The 14,876-nt window shown below is 46.6% G+C and overlaps 1 protein-coding gene across 5 annotated transcripts in view; it reads left to right on the top strand.

Annotated features, from left to right (window-relative positions):
• tmem131 (transmembrane protein 131) overlaps positions 1-12,675 on the top strand; it is a 178,634-nt gene extending 165,959 nt beyond the window's left edge. For 4 of the 5 annotated variants that reach the window (XM_045697496.1, XM_045697497.1, XM_045697494.1 and 1 more), the window contains 8 exons: positions 3,730-3,914; positions 4,252-4,525; positions 5,116-5,274; positions 6,840-7,106; positions 7,228-7,300; positions 7,721-7,806; positions 11,064-11,206; positions 12,000-12,675. In XM_045697496.1, the coding sequence (XP_045553452.1) occupies positions 3,730-3,914; positions 4,252-4,525; positions 5,116-5,274; positions 6,840-7,106; positions 7,228-7,300; positions 7,721-7,806; positions 11,064-11,206; positions 12,000-12,263 (1,451 nt within the window). In that variant the 3' untranslated portion in view covers positions 12,264-12,675. The remainder of the gene's footprint in view (positions 1-3,729; positions 3,915-4,251; positions 4,526-5,115; positions 5,275-6,839; positions 7,107-7,227; positions 7,301-7,720; positions 7,807-11,063; positions 11,207-11,999) is intronic. The other variant, XM_045697495.1, reaches the window with a different exon arrangement.
• Positions 12,676-14,876: the final 2,201 nt, after the last annotated feature.

Below are 14,876 nucleotides of genomic sequence, written 5' to 3'. Positions count from 1 at the left end.
AAAAAAAAATGTTGTTACTGGCCTACACACAATACCAAAGTGGAATGATGTTTATCTAAATAATTTTCAAATGAATTAAAAACGAAAATCTGAAATGTCTTGAATCAATAAGTATTCAACCCCTTTATGTCAAACCTAAATAAGTTTAGGAGTAAAAATGTGCTTAGCAAGTCACCATAATAAGTTGCATGGACTCACTCTGTGTTCAGTAATAGTGTTTGACCGTAAGGTCAGTCCAGCAGTGCATTTTAAACACAGATTCAACCACAAAGACCAGGGAGGTTTTCCAATGACTCACAACGAAGGGCACCGATTGGTAGAGCTTATAAAAGCAGACATTGAATACCCCTTTGAGGTGAAGTTAATGGTGAAGTTATTAATTACACTTTGGATGGTGTATCAATACACCCAGTCACTACAAAGATACAGGTATTTTTATTGTATTTAACTAGGCAAGTCTGTTAAGAACAAATTCTCCCCAAACCCGGACGACGCTGTGCCAATTGTGCGCCGCCTTATGGGACTCTCGATCACGGCCGGTTGTGATACAGCCCGGGATCAAACCAGGGTCTGTAGTGACGCCTCTAGCACTGCAATGCAGTGCCTTAGACCGCAGCGCCACTCATTTGCTCGTAGAGGAAGGAAAACGTTCAGGGATTTCACCATGAGGCCAATGGTGACTTTAAAACAGTTACAGAGTTTCATGGCTGTGATAGGAGAAAACTGAGGATGGATAACCAACATTGTAGTTACTCCACAATACTAACCTAATTGACAGAGTGAAAATAAGGAAACCTGTACAGAATAAAAATACTCCAAAACATGCATTCTGTTTGCAATAAGGCACTAAAGTAAAACTGCAAAAAAATGTGGCAAAGCAATTAACCTTTTTGTCCTGAGTACAAAGTGTTATGTTTGGGGCAAATCCAATTCAACACTTACTGAGTACCACTCTCTCCATATTTTCAAGCACAGTAGTGGTGGCTGCATCATGTTATGGGTATGCTTGTTATTGTTAAGAACTGAGGAGTTTTTCAGGATAAAAAAGAAACAGAATGGAGCTAAGCTCCGGGTAAATCCTAGAGGAAAACCTGGTTCAGTCTGCTTTCTACCAGACACTGGGAGATTAATTCCCCTTTCAGCAGGATAATAACCTAAAACACAAATCCAAATCTACACTGGAGTTGCTTACCAAGAAGACAGTGAATGTTCCTGAGAGGCCAAGTTACAGTTTTGACTTAAATCTACTTGAAAATCTATGGCAAGACCTGAAAATGGTTGCCTACCAATGATCAACAAACAATTTGACAGAGCTTGAAGAATTTTTAAAAGAATAATGGGCAAATGTTGCTCAATCCATTTGTGGAAAGCTCTTAGAGAATTACCCAGAAAGTAATTACCAAAGTATTGACTTGGGTGTGACTACTGTATACTGACCAGAAATATAAACGCAACAAGCAATAATTACAAATATTCTACTAACTCAATTTAAATAATTTAATTAGGCCCTCATCTATGGATTTCACATGACTGGGCAGGGTTGTAGCCACTGAGGAGCCAGGCCCAGCCAATCAGAACTATTATTTCCCCACAAGGGCTTTATTAGAGACAAATACTCCTCAGCACCCCCCCCCCAAACGATCCTGTAGGTGAAGAACCTGAATGTGGAGGTCCTGGGCAGGCGAGCTTACAGGTGGTCTGCGGTTGTGAGGCCATGTGGACGTACTGCCAAATTCTCAAAAATGGAGGTAGCTTATGGTTTAGAAATGAACATTAAAATCTCTGGCAACAGCTCTGGTGGACATTCCTGCAGTCAGCATGCCAATTGTACGCTCCCTCAAAACTTGAGGCATCTGTGGCCATTGTGTTGTGGGACTAAACTGCACATTTTGGAGTGGCCTTTTATTGTCCCCAGCACGAGGTGCACCTGTGTAATGATCATATTGTTTAATCAGCTTCTTCATATGCCACACCTGTCAGGTGGATCAATTATCTTGGCAAAGGAGGAATGCTCACTAATAAGGATGTAACCAAATTTGTGCATAACATTTGAGATAAATAAGCTTTTTTGTGTGTATGGAAAATATATTTTTTCATAAATATATTTTTTATTTATTTTTCAGCTCATGAAACATGGGACCAACACAACATGTTGTGTTTATATTTTTGATCAGTATAAATGAGATATTTCTGTCATTGTGGGGTATAGTATGTGTGAAAAAAAAATCTTTTTTATCCATTTTGAATTCAGGCGGTAACACCAACAAAATGTGGAATAAGCCAAGCGGTCTGAATACTTTCTGATGGCACTGTAGCTACACTCTCTGGGGCTGTGGTAGTGCACAAGACCTTTGTAACCAAACATGCTGCTGTGACTGTATTTGTGTTGTTCTGTAGTATTTGTGTTGTTCTGTAGTATTTGTGTTGTCCTGCAGTAGTTGTGACTGTAGTTGTGTTGTCCTGCAGTAGTTGTGTTGTCCTGTAGTATTTGTGTTGTCCTGCAGTAGTTGTGACTGTAGTTGTGTTGTCCTGCAGTAGTTGTGACTGTATTTGTGTTGTCCTGCAGTAGTTGTGACTGTAGTTGTGTTGTCCTGCAGTAGTTGTGACTGTATTGGTGTTGTCCTGCAGTAGTTGTGACTGTAGTTGTGTTGTCCTGCAGTAGTTGTGACTGTAGTTGTGTTGTCCTGCAGTAGTTGTGACTGTAGTTGTGTTGTCCTGCAGTAGTTGCGACTGTATTTGTGTTGTCCTGCAGTATTTGTGTTGTCCTGCAGTAGTTGTGACTGTATTTGTGTATTTGTGTTGTCCTGCAGTAGTTGTGACTGTAGTTGTGTTGTCCTGCAGTAGTTGTGACTGTATTTGTGTATTTGTGTTGTCCTGCAGTAGTTGTGACTGTAGTTGTGTTGTCCTGCAGTAGTTGTGAGTGTAGTTGTGTTGTCCTGCAGTAGTTGTGACTGTATTTGTGTAGTTGTGTTGTCCTGCAGTAGTTGTGACTGTAGTTGTGTTGTCCTGCAGTAGTTGTGACTGTAGTTGTGTTGTCCTGCAGTAGTTGTGACTGTAGTTGTGTTGTCCTGCAGTAGTTGTGACTGTAGTTGTGTTGTCCTGCAGTAGTTGTGACTGTAGTTGTGTTGTCCTGCAGTAGTTGTGACTGTAGTTGTGTTGTCCTGCAGTAGTTGTGACTGTATTTGTGTTGTCCTGCAGTAGTTGTGACTGTATTTGTGTTGTCCTGCAGTAGTTGTGACTGTAGTTGTGTTGTCCTGCAGTAGTTGCGACTGTATTTGTGTTGTCCTGCAGTATTTGTGTTGTCCTGCAGTAGTTGTGACTGTATTTGTGTATTTGTGTTGTCCTGCAGTAGTTGTGACTGTAGTTGTGTTGTCCTGCAGTAGTTGTGACTGTATTTGTGTATTTGTGTTGTCCTGCAGTAGTTGTGACTGTAGTTGTGTTGTCCTGCAGTAGTTGTGACTGTAGTTGTGTTGTCCTACAGTAGTTGTGACTGTAGTTGTGTTGTCCTGCAGTAGTTGTGACTGTATTGGTGTTGTCCTGCAGTAGTTGTGACTGTAGTTGTGTTGTCCTGCAGTAGTTGTGACTGTAGTTGTGTTGTCCTGCAGTAGTTGTGACTGTATTGGTGTTGTCCTGCAGTAGTTGTGACTGTAGTTGTGTTGTCCTGCAGTAGTTGTGACTGTAGTTGTGTTGTCCTGCAGTAGTTGTGACTGTAGTTGTGTTGTCCTGCAGTGCTGGACTCTAAAGGGAAGCAGCTGAGAGGTAAAACTCAGAGGAAGAGACCGGAGAAGGAGAGGAGAGCAAAGGGAGAACCACTCCAGGGAGACCAGCTGAAGGATGTTTTGGCAGACAACGATGATGGCTCCTCTACCACCACAGAGACCTCTAACCCTGATGTAGAGGCCAGCAACAAAGAGGTAGACCGAGAGAGAGATGTACACTCACACACACACACCACACACACACACCACACACACACACACACACACACACACCACACACACACACGCACACACACACACACACACACACACAGACACACCACACGCAGACTCACTCACTCTTAGGAGTAGCAGACTTAAAACAGGGTGGTATAGGGAGAATAAATGTCTTGTTGTTCTGTCTGTTTAGGAACCAGTGAAGAAGAAGGTGGTATAGGGAGAATAAATGTCTTGTTGTTCTGTCTGTTTAGGAACCAGTGAAGAAGAAGGTGGTATAGGGAGAATAAATGTCTTTGTTCTTCTGTGTGTTTAGGAACCAGTGAAGAAGAAGGGCAGAACAGCAGTGACTCTGGAGAAAGAGGAAACCAAACCCCAAAACAACAAGCGACAAACCAACACAAACGATCAATGTAGTTCCCTGGAGCTCCCTTACATCACAGCCCTGGAGAACAAACAACGCAAGACCTTCACATCCAAAGGCCTCGTCCACTCTGCTCTCACCACCACCGCCCCTAAAGCTAGGACTCTGCAGAAACCCAGACCTGGCTCTCTCTCCCGTCTCAACTCGTCTGATTCTTCTGTACTTGGTAATGGAGACATGTTGTTATTTTACACTGGTGCTTTTAAATCCCGTCACTGTTTTTGCTGCTCCTGAATGTGATCTTTAACGGTTTAGGAGAAACAGCAAATCCGTCGGGATCCTCTTCTGGTCTTTATATTGGATCATCTCTTTGTCCAATTCCTTTTATTATTGATGTGCGTTAGGGTTCGGGTCAGAGTCAGAGGGGCCAGAGTCCACGCTCACCCCAGGGGCCAGAGTCCGCGCTCGCCCCTCCCCAGGGGCCAGAGTCCGCGCTCGCCCCTCCCCAGGGGCCAGAGTCCGCGCTCGCCCCTCCCCAGGGGCCAGAGTCCGCGCTCGCCCCTCCCCAGGGGCCAGAGTCCGCGCTCGCCCCTCCCCAGGGGCCAGAGTCCGCGCTCGCCCCTCCCCAGGGGCCAGAGTCCGCGCTCGCCCCTCCCCAGGGGCCAGAGTCCGCGCTCGCCCCTCCCCAGGGGCCAGAGTCCGCGCTCGCCCCCCAGGGGTCAGAGTCCTAGCCCATTATACCTCCATCCATCTATAAATGTTCTGTTAGGCTGTTATCTGAGATGGGTGGTTCCCTTTCTCTCTCTGCCCCCCCAGTGCCTTGTGGGAAGCTGGAGGATTATTGTCCGTTTCCCGCGGTGAAGCGGTTGTCCAACAGCTCGGTCTCAGAGCTGGGTCACAGCAGCAGCGTCGAGGGAGAGAAGGAGTTCGCTGCTACTGAATGGGACATCCCACTGCTCGCCAAAACCACCAACCGTAGGTCACTTATCTACATTCACCCATGGGTGTGTCCAAAATAGCACCCTATTCCCTATATAGTGGACTACTTTAGACCAGAGCCCTATTCCCCTATATAGTGCACTACTTTAGAACAGAGCCCTATTCCCTATATAGTGCACTACTATAGACCAGAGCCCTATTACCTATATAGTGGACTACTTTAGACCAGAGCCCTATTACCTATATAGTGCACTACTTTAGACCAGAGCCCTATTCCCCTATATAGTGGTACTACTTTAGACCAGAGCCCTATTCCCCTATATAGTGCACTACTTTAGACCAGAGCCCTATTCCCCTATATAGTGGACTACTTTAGACCAGAGCCCTATTCCCTATATAGTGCACTACTATAGACCAGAGCCCCATTCCCCTATATAGTGGTACTACTATAGACCAGAGCCCTATTCCCTATATAGTGGTACTACTATAGACCAGAGCCCTATTCCCTATATAGTGGTACTACTATAGACCAGAGCCCTATTCCCTATATAGTGGACTACTTTAGACCAGAGCCCTATTCCCCTATATAGTGGACTACTTTAGACCAGAGCCCTATTCCCTATATAGTGCACTACTATAGACCAGAGCCCTATTCCCCTATATAGTGGTACTACTATAGACCAGAGCCCTATTCCCCTATATAGTGGTACTACTATAGACCAGAGCCCTATTCCCTATATAGTGCACTACTTTAGACCAGAGCCCTATTCCCCTATATAGTGGACTACTTTAGACCAGAGCCCTATTCCCCTATATAGTGGACTACTTTAGACCAGAGCCCTATTCCCTATATAGTGCACTACTTTAGACCAGAGCCCTATTCCCTATATAGTGCACTACTATAGACCAGAGCCCTATTCCCTATATAGTGGACTACTTTAGACCAGAGCCCTATTCCCCTATATAGTGGACTACTTTAGACCAGAGCCCTATTCCCTATATAGTGCACTACTTTAGAACAGAGCCCTATTCCCTATATAGTGCACTACTATAGACCAGAGCCCTATTCCCTATATAGTGGACTACTTTAGACCAGAGCCCTATTACCTATATAGTGCACTACTTTAGACCAGAGCCCTATTCCCCTATATAGTGGACTACTTTAGACCAGAGCCCTATTCCTCTATATAGTGCACTACTTTAGACCAGAGCCCTATTCCCCTATATAGTGGACTACTTTAGACCAGAGCCCGATTCCCTATATAGTGCACTACTATAGACCAGAGCCCTATTCCCCTATATAGTGGTACTACTATAGACCAGAGCCCTATTCCCCTATATAGTGCACTACTATAGACCAGAGCCCCATTCCCCTATATAGTGGTACTACTATAGACCAGAGCCCTATTCCCTATATAGTGGTACTACTATAGACCAGAGCCCTATTCCCTATATAGTGGTACTACTATAGACCAGAGCCCTATTCCCTATATAGTGGTACTACTATAGACCAGAGCCCTATTCCCTATATAGTGGACTACTTTAGACCAGAGCCACATTCACTACTGCCTCGTCTCTCCTGTCTCTCCACCTCCCTGCAGCAGCAGACAGCCTCCAGCAGATCTCCCTCCAGACCATGAATGCAGATGCCTTCCTGAAGAGGCCCATCTCAGCTAGGACCTACTCCACTTCCCCTTCTTGCCCCAGCCTAGTGACCAGGGGAACATACAGCCAAGTACTCAATGCCAACAGTGAGACCAACTTGAAGAAGACACCAGGGAACAAGCTAGCTAACGCCACTTCTCTCCCGGGCAAAAATGGCAATCCTACTTTTGCGGCTGTTGCTGCGGGATACGACAGAAGCCCAGGTGAGCTACTATAGCAAATTGTCAACCCTCTGATACTTCTGTATTGACTAAGATACAAGTTGTGACCATAGTGTGATGGTTTTCAGGTGGCAAGTTGTGACTATAGTGTGATGGTTTTCAGGTGGCAGTGGCCCAGGTCAAAGAGCCCAAGGGAAGACTCACATGACCTCAGTGGAGAGTGACCGCTCAGACAGGTAAACATGTCGCTTTCTCGCTCGATCTCTCTCGCTTTCTCACTCTCTCTCGCTCTATCTCTCTCGCTTTCTCACTCTCTCTCGCTCTCTCCATCTATCTCTCTCTCGCTCTCTCCATCTATCTCTCTCTCGCTCTCTCCATCTATCTCTCTCTCGCTCTCTCCATCTATCTCGCTCTCGCTCTCTCCATCTATCTCTCTCTCTCTCTTTCGCGCTCTCTCTCTCTCGCGCTCTCTCGCGCTCTCTCTCTCTCTCTCTCTCGCGCTCTCTCGCTCTCTCGCGCTCTCTCTCGCTCTCGCGCTCTCTCTCGCTCTTTCTCGCTCTCTCTCGCTCTCTCTCTCTCGCTTTCTCTCTCGCTCTCTCTCTCTCTCGCTTTCTCGCTTTGATTCCAAATAATCCATTCATTTTCCCTCTATCTAGCTCAGGATTATGGTCTCCCGTAGGATTCAACTCTGCCAACTCCTTCTCTGCATTCGGCCCCAACAACTCTTTCAATCTGACAGGAGGTAAGGACTGGAATCAGGGCAGCACAATGCAGATGAGGCTTCAGGCTTTATGGTGTTGTAATGTCGTCTCCGGCTAGGGGCTTTATGGTGGTGTAATGTCGTCTCCAGCTAGGGGCTTTATGGTGGTGTAATGTCGTCTCCAGCTAGGGGCTTTATGGTGGTGTAATGTTGTCTCCAGCTAGGGGCTTTATGGTGGTGTAATGTCGTCTCCAGCTAGGGGCTTTATGGTGGTGTAATGTCGTCTCCAGCTAGGGGCTTTATGGTGGTGTAATGTCGTCTCCAGCTAGGGGCTTTATGGTGGTGTAATGTCGTCTCCGGCTAGGGGCTTTATGGTGGTGTAATGTCGTCTCCAGCTAGGGGCTTTATGGTGTTGTAATGTCTCCAGCTAGGGGCTTTATGGTGGTGTAATGTCTCCAGCTAGGGGCTTTATGGTGGTGTAATGTCTCCAGCTAGGGGCTTTATGGTGGTGTAATGTTGTCTCCAGCTAGGGGCTTTATGGTGGTGTAATGTCTCCAGCTAGGGGCTTTATGGTGGTGTAATGTCGTCTCCAGCTAGGGGCTTTATGGTGGTGTAATGTCTCCAGCTAAGGGCTTTATGGTGGTGTAATGTCTCCAGCTAGGGGCTTTATGGTGGTGTAATGTCGTCTCCAGCTAGGGGCTTTATGGTGGTGTAATGTCGTCTCCAGCTAGGGGCTTTATGGTGGTGTAATGTCTCCAGCTAGGGGCTTTATGGTGGTGTAATGTTGTCTCCAGCTAGGGGCTTTATGGTGGTGTAATGTCTCCAGCTAGGGGCTTTATGGTGGTGTAATGTCGTCTCCAGCTAGGGGCTTTATGGTGGTGTAATGTCTCCAGCTAAGGGCTTTATGGTGGTGTAATGTCGTCTCCAGCTAGGGGCTTTATGGTGGTGTAATGTCGTCTCCAGCTAGGGGCTTTATGGTGGTGTAATGTCTCCAGCTAGGGGCTTTATGGTGGTGTAATGTTGTCTCCAGCTAGGGGCTTTATGGTGGTGTAATGTCGTCTCCAGCTAGGGGCTTTATGGTGGTGTAATGTCGCTCCAGCTAGGGGCTTTAAGGTGGTGTAATGTCGTCTCCAGCTAGGGGCTTTATGGTGGTGTAATGTCGTCTCCAGCTAGGGGCTTTATGGTGGTGTAATGTCGTCTCCAGCTAGGGGCTTTATGGTGGTGTAATGTCGTCTCCAGCTAGGGGCTTTATGGTGGTGTAATGTCGTCTCCAGCTAGGGGCTTTATGGTGGTGTAATGTCGTCTCCAGCTAGGGGCTTTATGGTGGTGTAATGTCGTCTCCAGCTAGGGGCTTTATGGTGGTGTAATGTCGTCTCCAGCTAGGGGCTTTATGGTGGTGTAATGTCTCCAGCTAGGGGCTTTATGGTGGTGTAATGTCTCCTCCAGCTAGGGGCTTTATGGTGGTGTAATGTCGTCTCCAGCTAGGGGCTTTATGGTGGTGTAATGTCGTCTCCAGCTAGGGGCTTTATGGTGGTGTAATGTCTCCAGCTAGGGGCTTTATGGTGGTGTAATGTCGTCTCCAGCTAGGGTCTTTATGGTGGTGTAATGTCGTCTCCAGCTAGGGGCTTTATGGTGGTGTAATGTCGTCTCCAGCTAGGGGCTTTATGGTGGTGTAATGTCGTCTCCAGCTAGGGGCTTTATGGTGGTGTAATGTCGTCTCCAGCTAGGGGCTTTATGGTGGTGTAATGTCGTCTCCAGCTAGGGGCTTTATGGTGGTGTAATGTCGTCTCCAGCTAGGGGCTTTATGGTGGTGTAATGTCGTCTCCAGCTAGGGGCTTTATGGTGGTGTAATGTCGTCTCCAGCTAGGGGCTTTATGGTGGTGTAATGTCGTCTCCAGCTAGGGGCTTTATGGTGGTGTAATGTCGTCTCCAGCTAGGGGCTTTATGGTGGTGTAATGTCGTCTCCAGCTAGGGGCTTTATGGTGGTGTAATGTCGTCTCCAGCTAGGGGCTTTATGGTGGTGTAATGTCGTCTCCAGCTAGGGGCTTTATGGTGGTGTAATGTCGTCTCCAGCTAGGGGCTTTATGGTGGTGTAATGTCGTCTCCAGCTAGGGGCTTTATGGTGGTGTAATGTCGTCTCCAGCTAGGGGCTTTATGGTGGTGTAATGTCGTCTCCAGCTAGGGGCTTTATGGTGGTGTAATGTCGTCTCCAGCTAGGGGCTTTATGGTGGTGTAATGTCGTCTCCGGCTAGGGGCTTTATGGTGGTGTAATGTCGTCTCCGGCTAGGGGCTTTATGGTGGTGTAATGTCGTCTCCGGCTAGGGGCTTTATGGTGGTGTAATGTCGTCTCCGGCTAGGGGCTTTATGGTGGTGTAATGTCGTCTCCGGCTAGGGGCTTTATGGTGGTGTAATGTCGTCTCCGGCTAGGGGCTTTATGGTGGTGTAATGTCGTCTCCGGCTAGGGGCTTTATGGTGGTGTAATGTCGTCTCCGGCTAGGGGCTTTATGGTGGTGTAATGTCGTCTCCGGCTAGGGGCTTTATGGTGGTGTAATGTCGTCTCCGGCTAGGGGCTTTATGGTGGTGTAATGTCGTCTCCGGCTAGGGGCTTTATGGTGGTGTAATGTCGTCTCCGGCTAGGGGCTTTATGGTGGTGTAATGTCGTCTCCGGCTAGGGGCTTTATGGTGGTGTAATGTCTCCTCCGGCTAGGGGCTTTATGGTGGTGTAATGTCGTCTCCAGCTAGGGGCTTTATGGTGGTGTAATGTCGTCTCCGGCTAGGGGCTTTATGGTGGTGTAATGTCGTCTCCAGCTAGGGGCTTTATGGTGGTGTAATGTCGTCTCCAGCTAGGGGCTTTATGGTGGTGTAATGTCGTCTCCAGCTAGGGGCTTTATGGTGGTGTAATGTCGTCTCCAGCTAGGGGCTTTATGGTGGTGTAATGTCGTCTCCAGCTAGGGGCTTTATGGTGGTGTAATGTCGTCTCCAGCTAGGGGCTTTATGGTGGTGTAATGTCGTCTCCGGCTAGGGGCTTTATGGTGGTGTAATGTCGTCTCCGGCTAGGGGCTTTATGGTGGTGTAATGTCGTCTCCGGCTAGGGGCTTTATGGTGGTGTAATGTCGTCTCCAGCTAGGGGCTTTATGGTGGTGTAATGTTGTCTCCAGCTAGGGGCTTTATGGTGGTGTAATGGGTGAAGTGTTGGCTTATTTAGGGGATTTCACATTAGACTGTAGTGATCCAGACTGTCGTGGATCAATCCACATAATATTTAGCTTATTTTAAAGGTGTTTCTGTTCGTTTTCCAGTCTTCACTGGGATGTCCTTCCCGAAGACATCTGAGCCTCAGCAGACCTGGTCTGAGTTGAGCTCTGCATCCACGTCTATCTGGGACGTCCCCAGCAGCCCCCTGCACTCCTGGCTCAGCAGCTCCTCCGCTGTCCCCACCTCAGTAAGACCCCCTTCACAGTACCATCTGAACATATATACCACTGTGGTCAGACCACCTCACAGTACCTTCTTAACATATATACCACTGTGGTCAGACCACCTCACAGTACCATCTGAACATATTCCATGTGGTCAACCACCTCACAACACATCCACTGTGTCAGACCACCTCACAGTACCTTCTTAACATATATACCACTGTGGTCAGACCCCCTCACAGTACCACCTTAACATACATACCACTGTGGTCAGACCACCTCACCTTAACATATATACCACTGTGGTCAGACCCCCTCACAGTACCTTCTTAACATATATACCACTGTGGTCAGACCCCCTCACTTTAACATATATACCACTGTGGTCAGACCACCTCACAGTACCTTCTTAACACTCCGAGGTACATTCTTATTAAAGTGGGTATCGCTAGCCGATTTCAAAGTTCTGTTTGTCCACTTGATTCACGGAGTGAAAGAAGTCAACGATGTATTGTCCAGACAGGCCCTCTATTTTCACCTGGTATTAAAATCTTTCCAGATCTGTTAATACTAAATGATAAACCTAGTTATTAACCTCTCTTCACCTGGGTAACAACAGGAAGCCCTGGTCCACTGCTACAAATCTATTCATGATATTTAGTATTTCTGGTAACTTCCAATTCATTTTCCAGTCCGCCAGTAGTAAAAGCTTGATATTATTAGCCTTGTTGTGCTCTGGACAGAAGTAGAGGACTAGTTTTATACAGGTCGGATATTTTGAAGACGTAAAACAAATTATTTCCTCTGTTTCTCCAGTCCGTCCTGGGTAACAGCAGGAACCCTTGGTCTACCACCACTCCCTTTGGCAACTCCATCTGGTCCACTAGTGGAGACACTGCACTACACTCCTTCACTCCTACCACCAGCTCTACCCTCCCAGACTTACCCAGCGGCATCCGCACCCCGGGCCTGGCACCGGAACCGGCCCGTCCCGCTGCCCTTACTGAGATGAGCCGTTCCTACAACCCTTGGAGGTCCAACGTCGGCAGACATGGCTCAGAGCCCTGGTCCAGCCACTGAGGAGTAACAAGCACTCACTCTTAGCCTGGTCCCAAACCGGTTTCAGCTCGTGCCAACTCCAATACTGTCTTTATCAAGCCAAACATGACGACATGGCATGAAAATTATTACCAAAGAGTTGGCGTAACACAAACAGGCTGGAACTCAGGCTAACAGATCCATACTCTTAACTGAATTATCATGTAAATGGATTATTTTAAGTACTTATGTTACGTGAACAGATCTCAAGGACGTATTCTGGTCTAAATCAGAAAGGTACTATGGTATCGGTTGTTAAACAAAATAATTTTATCGACGAGTCCCGTCTGGAAAAGGGTTTAAATGTAATTTGGTAACCTCAGCACTTTGTAACACAAACCCCCAAAAATCTCCTTAGCATTTATTTCACAGCAGTTACATGCTTTTTAATCGGGGGGAGAAATACAGTCTTGATTCAGATTCATTTTAGGAACATCTCTAAATTTAAACAAGAGGAAAGGATGGATGGAATGTTTTTACCGACACAGGCCAGGGATGTCTTTTCAGATTTGTTGTTCACTAGCTCTGGTCCAGGTCGCTGTAACAGCCTGGACCAGAGCTAGGTAATGCTGCATTGTTGTGTTGGTCTGGTATGTAGCTCAGTACTGCTGTATGGTGCAGTGTTTACACTGTTGAAGTAAGCACGTTGTGTGTAGCAGACAGATACGGTGCATTTGGAAAGTATTCAGACCCCTTGACTTTTTCCACATTTTGTTTACATTACAACCTTATTCTAAAATTGATTAAATAGATGTTTTTCCCTCAATCTTCACACAATACCCCATAATGACATCACAATACCCCATAATGACATCACAATACCCCATAATGACATCACAATACCCCATAATGACATCACAATACCCCATAATGACAAAGCTAATTTATAATAAAAGTACTTTGTTGAAGCACCTTTGGCAGCGATTACAGCCTCGAGTCTTCTTGGGTATGACGCTACAAGCTTGGCACACCTGTATTTGGAGAGTCTCTCCCATTCTTCTCTGCAGATCCTCTCAAGCTCTGTCAGGTTGGATGGGGAGCGTCGCTGCACAGCTATTTTCAGGTCTCTCCAGAGATGTTCAAGTCCGGGCTCTGGCTGGGCCACTCAAGGACATTCAGAGACTTGTCTCAAAGCCACTCCTGCATTGTCTTGGCTGTGTGCTTAGGGTTGTTGTCCTGTTGGAAGGTGAACCTTCACCCCAGTCTGAGGTCCTGAGCGCTCTGGAGCAGGTTTTCATCAAGGATCTCTCTGTACTTTGCTCCGTTCATCTTTCCCTCGATCCTGACTAGTCCCCCAGTCCCTGCCGCTGAAAAACATCCCCACAGCATGATGCTGCCACCACCATGCTTCACCGTAGGGATGGTGCCAGGTTTCCTCCAGATGTGACGCTTGGCATTCAGGCCAAAGAGTTCAATTTTGTTTATCATGGTCTGAGAGTCCTTTAGGTGCCTTTTGGCAAACTCCAAGCCTGATTGATAGAGTGCTGCAGAGATGGTTGTCCTTCTGGAAGGTTCTCCCATTTCCACAGAGGAACTCTAGAGCTCTGTCAGAGTGACAATTGGGTTCTTGGTCACCTCCCTGATTGCTCAGTTTGGTTCCAAAACTTCTTCTATCTAAGAATGATGGAGGCCACTGTGTTCTTGGGGACCTTCAATGCTGCATTAACTTCTTGGTACCCTTCCCCAGATCTGTGCCTCGACACAATCCTGTCTTGGAGCTCAACGACAGTTCCTTCGACCTCACGGCTTGGTTGTTGCTCTGACATGCACTGTCAGGTGTGTGCCTTTTTAAAATCATGTCCAAACATTGAATTGACCACAGGTGGACTCCAATCAAGTTGTAGAAACATCTCAAGGATGATCAATGGAAACAGGATGCACCTGAGCTCAATTTCGAGTCTCATAGCAAAGGGTTTGAATACTTATGTAAATAAGGTATTTCTGTTTTTATTCATTTGCAAAAATGTCTAAAAAACTGTTTTCATTTTGTCATGATGGGGTATTGTGTGCAGATTGATGAAAACATTTAAATCCATTTTTGGAATAAAAACAAAATGTGGAACGTGAATATTTGCAGAATGCACGATCTGTTTTCTAGCCTGGATACCAGTGTGTTTTGTTTTCTAGCCCGGATACCAGTGTGTTTTGTTTTCTAGCCCGGATACCAGTGTGTTTTGTTTTCTAGCCCGGATACCAGTGTGTTTTGTTTTCTAGCCCGGATACCAGTGTGTTTTGTTTTCTAGCCCGGATACCAGTGTGTTTTGTTTTCTAGCCCGGATACCAGTGTGTTTTGTTTTCTAGCCCGGATACCAGTGTGTTTTGTTTTCTAGCCCGGATACCAGTGTGTTTTGTTTTCTAGCCCGGATACCAGTGTGTTTTGTTTTCTAGCCCGGATACCAGTGTGTTTTGTTTTCTAGCCTGGATACCAGTGTGTTTGTGCCATCATGCTGCTCTTTGTTTGACTAGAACATGTCTAGGACCAGACTAGTTTTCTTCATTATTTTCTTGGCTGATTTGAAATGTGGTTTCATTAAGAACAGAGGACATCCCTTTGAATGCAGTCCTATTGAACCGTTTGGATCGGCTTCGTTTACA

This window comes from Salmo salar, chromosome ssa16 (assembly GCF_905237065.1).
Source record: "Salmo salar chromosome ssa16, Ssal_v3.1, whole genome shotgun sequence".
Taxonomy (NCBI): domain Eukaryota; kingdom Metazoa; phylum Chordata; class Actinopteri; order Salmoniformes; family Salmonidae; genus Salmo; species Salmo salar.
This window is presented reverse-complemented; position numbering and strand designations above follow the sequence as displayed.